This window comes from Polypterus senegalus, chromosome 11 (assembly GCF_016835505.1).
Source record: "Polypterus senegalus isolate Bchr_013 chromosome 11, ASM1683550v1, whole genome shotgun sequence".
In the NCBI taxonomy this organism is placed as follows: Eukaryota; Metazoa; Chordata; class Cladistia; order Polypteriformes; family Polypteridae; genus Polypterus; species Polypterus senegalus.
In genome coordinates, this window is record NC_053164.1 from 33,443,141 (window position 1) to 33,459,081 (window position 15,941).

At 37.7% G+C, this 15,941-nt stretch overlaps 1 protein-coding gene across 1 annotated transcript; it reads left to right on the forward strand.

The window, feature by feature from the left end:
• The first annotated feature begins 7,625 nt into the window (after positions 1-7,625).
• On the forward strand, positions 7,626-13,926 carry il1b (interleukin 1, beta). The gene is made up of 7 exons (XM_039768313.1): positions 7,626-7,777; positions 8,000-8,057; positions 8,160-8,205; positions 9,825-9,960; positions 10,067-10,255; positions 12,738-12,868; positions 13,148-13,926. Exons 2-7 carry the CDS (start codon positions 8,008-8,010, stop codon positions 13,367-13,369), a joined length of 774 nt encoding a protein of 257 aa, XP_039624247.1. The 5' UTR covers positions 7,626-7,777; positions 8,000-8,007; the 3' UTR covers positions 13,370-13,926.
• Positions 13,927-15,941: the final 2,015 nt, after the last annotated feature.

Here is a 15,941-nt window from a genome sequence, read left to right on the forward strand (position 1 = left end):
ATTGGGTGCTGTCCAAATGTGTCTACTTGTCTGTGTAATTCTGTTTGTTCAGTTCAGTTAAGCTAAACCTCTAGGAAGGTTTAAACTTTTATGCAATACCTTTTGACTTCTTATTTATGCTTCTGCTTTTCTTGGTGCTGAAGTTAACTAACTGGGGGCAGACTTCTGTCTGTAGAGAGTCAAAAATGCTCAGTCAACTGGTGCAATTCGGCACGGAATGAGGATGTAAAACATCCAGTGCAGGCACCACACTGTGGGAAATGGCATTTCTGCTTTTATCAAATACCTACAGATAGAAAAGAGTCATTATTTACAAAGGAAATCAACAAAACCTCAGCCTTCTGGGCTTAATTAAACATCCAGGCCTTATCTGCACGGTGGCATGACTGGTTCACTTATGTCTGCCATACTGTCCTTCACTCACTTTAATAATAAATCACACTCTTTCTAAAACCTGATCAACTTTTTTCCTCCAGCCAGTCTTCTAGCAACATCCAAACTACAAGCTCAAAGGGTCATGTGGTTGGAAAGTTGTTTTAAGTCAAGGCCCATAATCACTTCCAGGTTGCCCATGCCAATTGTGTCTGGGTTATACATTGAGCATTCAAAGTCCTGTTGCTGCATGGGCACTATGCCACCCTTTAGCACTGGCTATTCCAGTACATTCCCTTCACCACAGAGTTGTACTGGGAAAAGCCAGACTGACTATCCTCCAGAGTACCCTTCCAAGGAGGTAATGTAGCAATGTTAACAAGCCCTTTATATTTCAGTCCAGTGGTTCTCAACCTGTGGGGCGGGCCCCCCTAGGGGGGTGCAAAGTAACAAAAAGGGGGGCGCGAAGATGTGAAAAAAAGAAAACAAGAATCAAAAATATGAAAGCAAATCTGTTGAAACCAAAACAAATTAACTTAAACTACATTCTGATACTAGAACCATAAATATAGAGTTAGATAAATGGCAATAAAAGTTAAGTAGGTATAATAAAATATGCATCTACATTTCAAAAAAATGTTAGGGGGGGTGCGATTAAAACTGTTATGAAAACTCGGGTCACAAATACTTAAAGGTTGAGAAACACTGCTTCAGTCAAACCCAACATTTCCAAAAGTGCCTAATCCAATGTAGTGGCTTTATTGTTTGGTAAGTGTTTAACCCCACCGCACACAGAGAAGGTGCCAGTCTGTTTGAGGGCACACTTATCCATATACCTAATTTAAGACCACCAACCTAATGCATAATGTTTTTGAGGATGAACCAGAATAACCAGATTAAATCACAGAGAAAATATATAAATTTAATAATTCAAACCCAGGATCCTAAGAATTACCAAGTGTCACTTGAGTAAAGTTAGATTCTTTTAACCACAAGCAAGAAAGTTACTCTGTCACTGATTGTTAAAGTAGGTGGTGATCAAAACTAAATTTTGAGCTACGTGCAGTTGCTATAATCTACACACTGTTGTCTGTGTGTGTGTGTGTGTGTGTCTGGTTCCTCTTTGTTATTCTGGGATTAACAAATCTCTGATACACAGGTTACAGCTGGTCCAAAATGCTGCCGCTCTCTTTCTGGTTGGGGCAAGGAAGTATGACTCTGTTTCCCCTTTTTTAGCTTCTTTACGCTGGCTGCCTGTCAGTTTTCGAATTGATTTTAAAATCTTGCTGCTAGTTTTTAAATCTTTACATGGGTTTGCTCCTGCCTATTTATCTGAACTGTGTGTTTTACACCAGCCATCCAGAGTGCTTAGATCTTCTGGTCAGTTGTCTCTTGTTGTCCCTCGTACCAAGTGTCAAACTAAGGGGGACAGACAGGGCTTTTGCAGCTGCTGCCCCTCGCCTGTGGAGCTCTTTACCTCGTCATATAAAGGAGTCGTCTACAATTGAACTGTTCAAAACAAGATTAAAAACTCACTTCTTTTCACTTGCATTTTGTGACCTTCAGTAATACTGATGTTTTCCTCTTTGTGATCATATAAAATTATTTCTATTTATTATCTATCTTATTTTATGTTCATATATTTTATTACTATTTATGTTTTATTGTTTATTGTTTTTGTCTTTTATTCTATTATTGTAAAGCACTTTGGCCGCAACATTACTATGTTGTTTTAAATGTGCTATATAAATAAATTGATGTTGACATTAAGCAATCTGATTGGTCAGCTTGGCTTTGCTGGCTGAGTGATAGGGATGATAAGGTGTTTGAAAATCAGTTCCTGAGTGTGATATTTTATTTATTTTGGCAAAAAAAAAAAAATACAAATTTAGCATCTTAATGATGACAACATTAATAACTTAAAAGTAATATGGCTAAATACTACCAAGGTGCTTTCAAAGATGGGATGTACTGTATTTGCAAGAGCATGAATGGTATTTGCATTGCGGGTAATGGGGGTGGACAGAAGGCAAGCAAGGGGCCTCGAAATGACAGAGTGTGAGAAACAGGCATTACAGGAATGCAATCAAGAGATAAACCACAAGATAAGAGAGGTTGACACACAAAAGGATCCTGAGGAAAGGTGTAGGAGGAACACTGGAATACATAGGTCATTATACATATTACCTGTCTTCAGTATAGGTTAGCTTAGCTAGTCGTAAACAAATTTTTAATTTCATCCTTATACTGCTGATGTTTCACCACTTAATTCATCAGAGACGTTATTTGATTTACAATTCCTTTGCATTTGTATCGCTGGTAGGAGAAACGTAAAGGGAATATGAGAAAAATACAACAGATTATTCATGGTTAGTTACACTTGTAGCCATCTCGTTAAATACGGGTTGCTTGCTGAATGTTTTGCATGTATTTCCCTGTGGGTTATTAATATGTATAGCATGCCTTGAAGAATCTGGCTATCTCTGACCTTAAAGGAATTATCCAGCACTTTTTGGGAAAGGTCCTGAGTTGCTGATTGGTGGAAAAACTAAAAACAACAAAGAAGTAGGTGGTGGAAAAGAGGAAAAAAGTAAAGTACAAATCAGAGTTAACAAAGACCTCGATAAATAACACTGGGGTGCAGGGGTGAGCGAATGCACGATAGCGACCTGCGTTTCTCCGTCTAGCAGGTTGCTTTGCTCCCGATACTGATGGCCTCCTGCACCACTAAAGTTGGATTAAGCGTCAATGGCAGAATGAATGAATGCTTAGAAGATAAATATGCTACATACAAAATTCTTCCAGTGATTATATTTGAAATACTATTTGGAAAACATTTAAACGATCATTACTTTGACTATATTTCTTAAAGTGTGTGAAATCTTTTTAATGTAAAGGTGTATTATACATTATACTTTCTTTAGTAAGACACCGATTAAAATTTTAGTAACATATCTCAAACATTGCGAAACTAACAAAAAAAAGTTTTAATGTAAAGGTGTACTGTACATTATATTCTCTTTAGTACAATACCAATTAAATGTTAGTAACAAATCTGCAGACGCTGTGAAGTGAACAAAAACGAGCTTGAATGTTTACAATCCGAGCAGAGCTACAATTGGTAGTGATGGGCCGCTCGATACTGAGGTTTCGACACTGTGTCGAGCTTTTGAAGCACTGGAGCTCGAAGCGCCGCTTCGAGGCTTGTTTCAAATGCACCCTTTACTAAATAAGTAATCTTCCGAACTGCAGCACAACAGAGTAAATCATTGATGTAAATAGAATTATTGAAAGACGTTTGTCGTTTCTGTATTCTTAACCATCTTCCAGTTCCACAATCCCCCACAGTCACTGTCACATTTAACGTTCCCTGCTCCTCACCTGTCGTGTTACCCAAAGCATCAACACTCAGTTTTATTCAAGGCTTTACCGTTCTTCCTTTCATAGATATTAAATATGACACACATTTCCTCTACATACGTGTCCAATAATAATAGTAAACAGGCAAGAACGAAAAAAAGCACAAGATGGGAATATTCATGACAACAGCCTCGGCATCAGGGTGAGAATGTGTCTTGTCACCCATTACGTGAGCTCGTCTGCCACCCCTCAGTTGCACTGGCACACGTTACACTCGGGGGCAAATGCAATGGAGAATACCGACAATGTACAGTCACACACGTGTGCATAGGAGGCAGCTGAAGGGCTTAGAGAGGACTGATTATACATCTGCCCAGGGAGGGGCGGGGTACACTGATGCTCTTTCTGAGTTCCCTACAGGTCTTTCCCAGGAAATCCACGATTCCCACCAGGAGCCACCACCTCGAAGCGGGACACATCACTTCCGGCCCCGGCCCCGAGGACGACATCACTTCCGCCCACCGTCCTATAAAGCCTCCCTCCTTTGCTCTGAGAGGCAGTTCTGTTTTGGACTCTGTCGTGTAAACTTGCCTTACATGAATCAATTGCTTTTGCAGCCAGGAAACTGCATTAAACGGGTGGCTGCCCCAAACCTTGCCATGCCTCAAGTCTCTTCTAATTACAACACCTTCAGAAGTGGAATAAATCGACTGTATAAATAGAACATTTCAGATAAACTATGAATTTTGTTAATCATAAACAATGCAACATAACTATTATATGTGTTGTTACTTTTTTATTTATTCTCACCAAACATTACATATCTACATGGGAAATGAACATGGGTAATATGTTTATAATCATTCTCACTAAAATACACTGTCAAAATATATTAATGAGCAAATTGAGACACATTAGCCTTTAGGAAATACTGTATAAAAAAGCGTGTGTGCTGTCATTTAGAACAGAATGCATTGTTAACATGTCTCTACTGACGCGATGTCACAAAAAAAAAAAAGAAACAGCATAGTCCACGCAAACTCAAATCCTCCTTGATTTTTGACCTTTTGATTAATTGTCAATATCAAATGAATAAAGTCATTTTAGGAAGATGACAAGTCTGCTACAGTCAGTTCAATTAACGCTCCTTTTAAAAATAAAAGTTTGCTTATACAGAATATAAAACAGAATCTCAATGATACGGGACTCGCGAGCAGTAACGAATAATATGTGACACTGAGAAATTATAATTCCTAATAACGGGAACAAATAAAAACTACGACTTCCTAAAAGGGACACTGTAAATGTAGGCATTTCAATAAATAATTTAGGAGACTTGTGTGTGCATTTCAATATCGATTTAAGAACTACGTAGGCTACCTGTTGTACAATAAACGGTAGCCTAAGCAGCAGTTAACAGTAAGTAGTCCCTTTATTTATTCACCGAGCTCCCGTTTGAAGTACATATGGCATCAACAGAGTTAAAAAACTCAACAGAATTCCCATTGAAATGAATGTTTGTAGATGATCAATACATGTTAAATGATTGTGCCCGATAATACTTTGTGGCAAAAAATAAAATTATAAATTATACATCATACAAACGCCGACTTGTTGAATGCATAATGCTGCAAAGAAGAGCTTTAGCAATACGGGTGACGACACATCTCTCACTATAATACTCTCATAAATATCCATTCTTCGCCTCATGCAACGTTTTCATGCAACACTGAACGTATGTCATATAGTATACAGCTGTATATAATTGTTTTCGTCTTCATTACATACATGCATGCATTAAAAAACATACATTATATTACCACCCTGCTGAAAATAGTAGTGGTGCACAATAGCGTTACTGCTTCATAATAATGCATACGTGGGTTCGGGTCCCACGTCCACCCACTGTGAATTATGACCCAAAACAGTCTGATTTTCTTTTTTTTTTTATTAAACAGCAAAATCCAACGTGGACCGGGAGTGAGCAAGGCGAGAACACTAGTAAAGATATATGAAATGGAAATGTGCATCTTGTTTTATGTCTATAATAAAAAAAATTATTTGAGTAACGATTTCAACTGTTTTTGTAGTTGTTGATGGCGGGTTTAGCGGTTTACATTTTTAAATATTAAATTGATAAGGTGGAATGTGTTCTTACTTTGAGTGTTTTCTACACGGTACATGTGTTAGTAACTGGGATTGCGCCTCTATTACTGGAAGATTGCTTAGGAATGATACAGACTGGACAACTATATGTTTTAGGAAATGTTTTATTATTGCACTGTGCTGTGACTGTTGTTTCACTGATCGCCTGCCTGGACCTTGAAGATGTGTTCACGAGGGAGGGATGCTGCTGTTAAAAGCAAATGCTTTTTCAACAGCAGGGCCATGATGTGTTTATCCCATTGCTTTTTGTTGCCTCAGCACTCAAGAGGATCTTTAATGCCGACCTTGATATGTGCACTGCTCACCTTGAAGTGTCCCGTGTGTGTCTGTGTGCCGCTGACTGATCTGCGCCGTGTCTCTCAGCCTCTCTGATGTGCTCCGGATTGATACCTTTGAATGTTTGGTGCAGCAGAGCAAATTCAACCTGATCTACCACAGTGGGTTTGTTATCACCTTATTCCAGCGTTTCTCAACCTTTAAGTATTTGCGACCTGAGTTTTCACAACAGTTTTAATCTCGCCCCCCAATACACAAACATTTTTTTTGAAATGTAGATGCATATTTTATTATACCTACTTAACTTTTATTTCCATTTATTTAACTCTATATTTATTGTTCTTGTATCAGAATGTAGTTTAAGTTAATTTGTTTTGGTTCCAACAGATGTTTTTTCATATTTTTGATTCTTGTTTTCTTTTTTTCACATCTTCGCGTCCCCCTAGGGAGCCCGCCCCACAGGTTGAGAACCACTGCCTTATTCAATGGAGGGGTTCATGGACGTCAAATGGCAATGAATAGAAATGGATTAATGTAAATACGTGAGCTGCCGTACGCAATTAGACATCGCATTTTGAGTGGTGATGATTCCCGAACAGATCTCTTATGCAATCCTTCCACAGCATCTCTTAAAATTATTTAGTTCAAATAGGTTATAAAGATTTCACTCCTGATCATTTCTTTTATTATTGCTAATTTTGATTAGTCTTTAAGTCGGATCGAACTCGGGCTAGCATTACACTCAGAATTTAAAAAGCAACCACCTTAGTTAGTTGAGCCATCGACGGCGTCATTTCCTTCTAGCAAACTCGTTACTTTTGTGCTCCACAAGATATTGTAAAGTATTAATAAATGAAATATTTCAATACTTGATCGAATAATAACAACTGATTTAAGGATTTCACCTTTTCTTTCTCAAATGTGCTTACCTATATCATGACAAAGTACAGGGATAAACCTTTATTTTCCGTCTACTTCGTTTTAATTAAGTCAGACCAAAGAAAACATTTAAGGCTATTAAATGTGATCTCAAGAAAAGATGAGGATTAATTATATAACAGGACCGATTATAATGATACAGTGCAAAAGTAAATACTAATTAAAAGAGCCGGGAATCCATGAGTGAGGCGTCTTATTCTGTTTAACTCTTGCTATCGTATATTGCATTCTACCTGTCGGCGTTAGTTATATATACAGTATATTTATATTTTTTAGACATCAGACACTAGAAGTTGCTGACGAACCCTTCTCTTCATTGTCAGTCTGTGGCAGCGAAAAAATAAAAGTGATAAAGAGTTATAACAGACATCATTGAAGTGGATCATGAGTTTGTGTAATGTTAATGAAAATGGCCAGGAGGGGTCACTAGAGAGGTGAGTGTCAAATGCTTTGAAGTTTCGATAAGATTTCCGACACAATTGCTTCAAACGTTTTGATGCGTCCTGAGGCTTCACTCCGCCCATCACTAACAATTGGGAAATATGTGCGTTTCACGCTCAGGAAAATCCCAAAAGGAAACGGGAGACTATTAAAGCAAACACTCGGAGTCGGAGCAGCAGTTCAGTATCGAAGCGGCTGTCAGACAGGTGGTGTCGTAACAAAGGTGTGACATCCGTCTGGGGTTTGAAGCAAATAGGAGTTGGGGGGAATAAGAACTTTTGGAGGAGGCTTTTTACTGATGTTATAGCGTATTAACAGTTTCATGTTTAGAACTGATCTAATAAGAAGATGGGACCGCGTATTATTGTCACAAGTTGTCATGAAGAAGTGTTGTCTGAAATGCGAGTTTGCTTTAAATTATTGACAAGGTCATCTTCTCTTTCAGCTTTCAGAATGGCATACGAATCCAGCAGTAGCGAGTGCCTCTCCATGATGCAAACCAAGTAAGAGCTCTTCTTCTATAGCATATTTTCACTTGATCGTATGTTTATCCAGCGATAAAAAATGAGCTCTCCTCCTAAATCCTGATTGTGTTTTCTTCACAGCACTACCCATTTCGACCTGGATCTGGAATGTCCTTTTAAGTCCCAGGTAGGAATGAATTGCACATTCAGGCATTTTTCTGATAGGATATCTAATGTGAATTGCCTGCATCATATCGGACCAAATCATTTTTAAAGGTTACTTGATTATGGTTGGATATATGGATGTATGTCACTTATTTATGTTCCAAACTGCCCGTTATTTTGAATATATTTCCAAGTCATTTTTAAAGCTTATTCTGGGTCGCACACTTGATTATGGTTGAATGTATGGATGTATCTCACTTAATTATTATCCAAAAGTTATTTTGACTATAACAGATACTTCTCAGAGTAGGATGGAAAGTATTTTATGACCTCATGGAGGCTTGTGTATTTAAAATGTATAATGCTAAACACTTTAATTCCTTACCTAATATTCACATATATACATATTTGCACCCATAGCCGAATAGCACAATATGGCACAATTTGTATGGTGGAATTTTCCATTTACAAGACATTTACTGCAAGGAAAGCATTTTGTCAGTTTCAGTTTCGGGAAGCACAGGGTATGGTAGTTAGTGCTGCTTCGTCGTAAATGCATGGATGTGGATTAATTTATATTCCTGGTCATTTGTTATCTGTAGTTTGTATGTTTTCCTGGATGTGTCCATTTTTTCCCCTTAATAACATATCTTGCTTGTGTGAGTAAGTTCACACTTTGTAGAATGGGCTTTTTATTTGCTTTGTGATCAGTGCAGCTGGCACTACTGCCAGCTCTACACATGGCAAATAGGTTTAAAATAATGAAGACTGGCCTGGAAGTGCCTTAAAGGGAAAAAAAAAACTGACACTTCCAGATGTTATGATTGCCAAAGGTAATTAAAAAGAATAGTAATTAGGCAAGGACGATAGTTTGTAGGCTTTACACCTAAGGTTGGGGAAGCCAGGTGAATATGTTCAAAGTGTTAGGCATAAGATAAAAGGCACCCCTTAATGGGATACTAATACACTGCATGGCACACTTGTCTGTGCTGCACACAGACACGCCAGAAAACATATCTGGGATGTGGAACACAAAACTGGAGTTCTCTGAGAAATGTAATGGAGACATGGGAAGAATAGTGGAAGAATTGTTAACATTTCACAAAGTGAAAAATTAGAAAAGTAATACATATTTTGCAGTTGTGAGCTGGTGGTGTCAAGAATTGTACCACCCCATACATTTAAGTGTAACACTGAGGTTTTTCAATAAAAAGTTGAATTCTAAAAAATGTGCTCTTTATTGATTAAATTGATTTTTAGCAACAGTATGAACACACTCGTGTAGAGTACCTGCGATTTAACTAAAAGTTATATTATCTAAAATGAATACTTTAGTATAGCATTGTGATGACAACATAAACTTTAAGAAAACTCAAACTGTATTTCCACTGTTAAATCTCATGTGTCTGTGTGACTTATTGGTGTATGTCCAGATTTGTTCTGTGTCTAGCAGCTATGCAATGGGTCACAGTTTATCAAGACAAATTATGCCATATTAGCTGATCATTTCTGAACCCAGCTATGCAGGTTCTTTTAACATTATGCATTTTAACAATCACCTAAACCAAGTGGGTTAAGTTTAAGAGTTATTTTAAGTTATTTGTGTGCAAATTTTCAATGCTTCTTTCTTTTCATATGCAGATTAAATATACAACAATGCAACAGTTGGTCTCCCTGGTCATCACTGTGGGAAAGCTAAAATCCTACAGAAGGATGATCACCAAACCGTTCAGCGACACAGATTTAGTCAGCTTTCTCGTGGATCAGGATATTATAGGTAGGTTAACGTTCTACCACTTCTAGAAGCTTTCCCTAACATTACTCTTTTGTGGCCTTTCAAATTAATCTTCATGATACTCATTTCGCATTCTTTTTTTTTTAAGAGGAGAAAGTAGTCCAGGAAGTCACCAGCAGCAACCCCTTTGAGAGTGAAAGCATCTTTTCCCAAACCCAGAGCAACATTCTGCACTCCATCAGGGACTTGGAGCAGAAATGCTGGGTGCTCCGGCAGTTCTCTAACCATTCTGACCTGATAGCTGTGACTCTGCAGGGCCCCAACCTCAAGCGTGAAGGTAAGGAGTAATGCGTTTTGTAATTAAGGGAAGGGCTTACCAATAAACTTGTCAAAGGGTTAGGGGTAGGGTTAGGGTTTAGAAAGTATATGCCCACAGTCAGCATAAATTTATTTGATTTTTTCATGGCACTTTACAGAGTTGTATGGTTCCTTGTAGACCTATTGCTTGGCAAAAAACATTTTGTTCTGTGAAGGGTGCTTTTAACTTTGAGAAGGTTTCTAATATGTGGATAAAACAGAAATCTTTAAATCTTTTAAAGTACACTCTTAAAAATGTTTTTAATGGCAGTTTATGGTGCTTCACTAGGTTGTATGGGTCATTGTGGAACCTTTGCTTGACAACACAGCATTTAATTCTGGGAAGGGAACTTCACATATGAAGTTGGTTCTTTGTGTTTTGAAAAGCTTTCTAATATGTAGAAATAAAATGAAATATTGAATGTATGGTAGGCTACCTTGCAGGACACTAACAGATTAAGCAAACCTGAACTCAGCCTGTGTTTTTGCATGCAGCAAGAGCCTTTTTCAAATCATGACCCATTGGTATTTCACAAATCTGTTACCATCTGTTCATGGTTATTTACTGTGTAAATCCTGTAATGGATCTAAATAAATAAAGGCTCTTTCTGGAAACCTCATGCGGATGAGTCTTTTGGGAATCAAACATGATTCCCCTATGGCATCATTCTGAAGAACCTCTCTGGCACCTTTATAGTAGGCGACTTAGGAGGATACTCACAGGTCTAAGAAACCTTAACTGAGCCTGTGTTATAGTATGCAGCAACAGTCCTTTTAAAATTAGGAACCCCATGGTAGTTTACAAATCTGTCATCATTTATTTATGCTTATTTATGATGTTTGTTTTAGGGGCTTAATGAAAGGTTCTTCTTGGATCCTTCATGCAGATGGCTCTTTTGGGCAACAAAAATAGTTCCCCTACGTCATCGCTCAGAGGAACCACCCTGGCACCTTGATTTTTATGAGCATACCTAGTTTTAGCATTACCCAGTACAGCTAGTGTGGCCTACTGGCAAAGGCACTGGAAAGTAAACCACAATGACTCTAGTTTAGCCATTCTATACGAAGCACTTAATTATTAATTGACTGTGAATTTTATATTATTAATTTAGAATATACTCTTGTTTGCTTTATAAAGTGTGGGTGATATGTGCCCTGTAAATGTCATGGTTAACATGTGTGATGGATAAATTAATGCAAGCCGTTATTAAAGAAAGAGAGAGCAATAGCTATCAAGAACAGGCGTATTAGTTAGAACAGTCAACATGGGCTTATACAAGACACTTATCTTTCACTAGAATTTTGCAATGAAGTAACACAAGCATTTGGTCAAGGAGCACCAACAATATTATTTATACAGATGTTCAAAAGGTTTTAGTTATTGGTGTTAGTTTATCAGAGATACAAGTTACCAAATACTGGGTTGGGGAGGGTAGTTCAGGGATTTTCAAAATTCCACTTGATGAGGTTTTTTAGTCAGTAGACTGGCAGGTTTTGGTGGTGCCAGTGGCCTGTTCTCCTCAAAGTTGTTCTTATGCAAACTATTATTGAATACTCCAACAACAACAGCAATTTATTTCTAGCACAAAATCTAACAAGGAATGTCTCAATGGGCCTTAAAGGGTCCTTCACTTAAGAGAAGTAGCTGTAGATGTAAATTAATTTAAAGGAAAAAAGTGTCACAAAACCAAATGTAAATGGAGCGCATGATATGATAATCAGGGTGCTCTGTGAATACTGGCATTCTCCACGCATAGGTCACAGCTCACTTGAAATCAGCCCTGCTTCTCCTATGGGTTTTGACTCTTACCCTTCCATCTATGCATTTTCAGTCTAATTGATGTATCTCATCAGCTACAGGTACCATGCAAAGGCTCAATCCTGGCCAGAGTGTCAGTCCATTGCAGAGCACATTTATGCCCAACCAATACATTTAATCTGTATGGGTTTGGGATATGGAAGGAAAACCAAAGGACCTGCAGTAAAAAAAAAAAAACTTCAACAAAAGTACATGCAAAAGTCACCTAGACAGTGTCCATATTAAAATTTGAACCAAGAACTCTGGAATGTTAACTGAAGTGCCATCATGCTGTACAACTCATAGTCAATGAGATATCAGCTCAGTCTGGGAGATACCAGCATTATGAGAAGTTATACGAGAGACTCCTGCTTGTATCTATAGGCTACGCATGTAATATGGAGTGTCTGCACAATGCCCTCACATTTGGTTTCACGTGGGTATCACTGCTAAATCAGGCAAAGATTGAGTGGTTGGCTTCCAGACTTTATTGATTCCTTGATCCAAGCTTTGCTATAATTTGCCATTAAATAATTGTAAATCAGTACTGACAGTCAATACATAAAATACATCTTTCTTTTTTGGTTTTAGCTTAATAGAAATGAGTTGTGTGATGTGCTCAAGCTTACAGAGTTGTATAATCCGGCTCTCTCTTTTTCTCTAGTTAAACTGAATCTCTCCACTTACCGGCTTGTAAATCCTTCAAAGATGCAGCCTGTCATTTTAGGAATCTCAGGTACAAAGCTGTACTTGTCATGCGCTAAATCTGCGGACACCCCTGTACTGCAGCTGGAGGTAAGGAGATTTTCAAACTGCCAGACACAGAGTACATAAAAAGCCATATATTGACTACTGTGGGTCTCATATGAGCTTTCTAATAATTATTCACAGACGTTCTGTAGAGAATGACCTACATACAGTATAATGCCATATTATTGAATGTTATTTCCTAATAATTGTTTGTACTGTAGAAGCTCTTTAGGGACTGACGTAATTAGCCTACTAATCAGTCAGATGTCTCATGTGGTTGGCATTTCAGTGGAAGCTTATCCCCGTTCCTCTTTTTCCTTTCAGGAGGTAGATGACAGCAGTCAGCTGCAGACCATTGACTCTGATTCTGACATGGTTCGCTTTCTTTTCTACAAGCAAGAGAGTGGCTCGACCACACAATTTGAGTCAGCCCTTTGTGAAAGCTGGTACATTAGCACAGATTTTGATGAGCGGAAGGAGGTGACGCTATGCCACATGGAAAACCAAGTGCAAGAACGCAACACTAGGTTCCTGCTGTTTCGTTAAGAAATCTCCCCACAAAAGGAATCCACCTCTTTAAGAAACCAGCTCCTGGTTTATAAATAAAAACTAAATCAAAGTATGTACAAAGTACAACATTTTAAAGAAAAATGAATGTAACTGCACTTTTGTATATGTGCCTGTCAGGTAGGGTGCTCAGGTAGCAAAGGAAAATTCTAATAAATCCCTCCATTAAATGAAAGAACTGACAGACTTAGACGGGCACATATCATAGAGTGATCCTTTAGTGTTCTACTTTTTTGAAAGTAGCATCAAGGTCTTCTATTTTGTGATTTATTTTTATATGACTTATTTATTATCTTTGGTTTACTTGCTTGCAAGCCAATATTTGTAGTGTATTTAATTTCACACATTCTTTTTTCTCCTGGAACAAATCTGTCTTATTTAAACGTTTTATTTATGAATATCTTGTACTGTATAGCACTGTTTATTTTGACATGTTCAAGTAGAGAGGCAGTACAGTCAAAGATTCGGGTTTCTTCTTTACAATGAGAACTGTGTGTGCAACTGTTCATTTGTTTTTATAATTGTGTGCGTATTATTTATTGTGAAAATGCGATGACTGTTATGAAATGTACTGAATACAAAAGTGAGTGTTTACTAGTTTCTTTTTTGTATAAAAAAAAACTCAAATAAATTATTTTTTAAAAGAATCTTACCCAATATCTGAATGGCATGCATTATAATCAATATTTCTCAGCACTGAAATATTCTGCAGAAATGAATAGCAGTTTGTTGTATCAGAGCCAAAAAGAGTCCAAGTTGTTTAACAGATTTGGAAAAATTTCTTAAATCTTGTTTTCAACTTGTCTTTGGGGTATTGAGTGTTCATTGGTAATGGAAAAACAAATTTAAATGATTTTAGGGTAAGCCCACAATATAAAATAAAAAGAAAGAAAGTTCAAACTACTTCCTCAAGACTCTCTATATAATGAATATAATGAAAATGACTTGCTTTAAGGAAAGATTAGTGGAGCTAATCAGGTTCTCAATTTATTTGAAACACCTGGGGCCTCATGTATAACGTCGTGCGTAGAACTCACACTATAACATGGCATACGGACAAAAGCGGAAATGTGCTTACGCACAAAAAAATCCAGATGCATAAATCTGTGCGAATGCCAACTTCCACTTTCTTCCGCTACATAAATCCTGGTCAGCGTGAAAAGTAACGCACATGCCTGATGTCCCGCCCCAACCCCTCCCAGAATTATGCCTCTTTCAATATGCAAATCAATATAAATAGCCCTTAAGCTCAGCCTTCTGTGAAAAGGCAAAGGCAAAGGCAAAAGCAAAAGCAAGAGGGAAAATAGAAGAATTTCAGTGAATACCAAGTGGAGGCAAAGAAAAACATACTATTTGTTGGTTTAAACAGTGGTATAAACAGCAAAAGGAAGTTGATCGAGTGACATAGCATGTCAGAGAAACTTGAAAGCTCACGTTCACAAAGTTGCACAGTGCCCGAAATAAAAAAGAAGTTGTCACATATCAAAGTCGCCGTGAAAAGGCGAGTCGTAGCCCACCGTGCGAGTGTCATATGAAAGCTTATTAGGGTACAGACAAAAAAAAAAAGGCACACAGTGGGGAAAAAACATGAAATGTCAACTTTAATCTCTAAATTTCCACTTTAATCACGTAGTTAATTTTGTCAGTAAAGTAGAACATCATAAACTTAATCTTAAAATCATTTAATAGTTTCTCAATCCCATCGTAACTAAAGTAGCATGTTAAATGCTATGTTTTGTATTTGATCTTCTATGTGCTCTATGTGTGTGAAGCACGTAGTGTAGTTAAAGTTAAAGTTTTATTTGTATGAATATGATAAATGATATTGTCATCATATGTAAATACGCGCTTTATAAAATGGCTCAGGTTGTGCAATATTATAACTGTATCGCAAGTTTACAGTGAGGTAATTGTACTACTAAGTACAAACAGTTGTATAAGAACACTTGATGGACTGATTGAGTGCGTTTAGAGTTCTTGGGATGAAACTGTTTCTGAACTGCGAGGTCAGTACAGGAAAGGCTCTGAAGCGTTTGTCATATGAGAGCAGTTCAATAGACAGCATGGCTGAGGGAGCGTGTGCTTGATGCTGTATGCCGATAATTCCCTTTCCAATCAGCTGCTGTACAGCTGTGATTCACACTCAGATACAGTTATATAAATACTCCGAGTGGTACAGTGAGAGTAATATAGAAAAAGATGATCCGATGTGGGATCCGAGGTGCAGTTACGCTAAAGCAGTTATGGTATTTGGAATAGTTTAACCATTCTGTGGATCATTATATTGTTACAGGTTAATTACAATTAGATGCATTAAACTAATAAACAATATGCCGTTAATTTCAGTGTATTTATAAAGCCGCGTCAGGGATGTGGATCTAAAAAAAAAAGGATAACCACACAGGAACAGTAGCACTGCGTTGACGCTGGTTTCTGCCAGTCTGCAAAACCGAGCGGACAACTTGCGTACGACAGGATATGAGCTACCATGGAAATGTGTGTGGCTTTACGCCAAGTTTAGGTTTTATACATCGCGATTTGAATGTGGAAA

Coding starts and splice junctions, on each gene's coding strand:
- il1b (XM_039768313.1), top strand. CDS start 8,008: ATGGCATACGAATCCAGCAGTAGCGAGTGCCTCTCCATGATGCAAACC. Junction 8,058..8,159: donor CTCTCCATGATGCAAACCAA/GTAAGAGCTCTT, acceptor TTTTCTTCACAG/CACTACCCATTTCGACCTGG. Junction 12,869..13,147: donor CCCCTGTACTGCAGCTGGAG/GTAAGGAGATTT, acceptor TTTTCCTTTCAG/GAGGTAGATGACAGCAGTCA.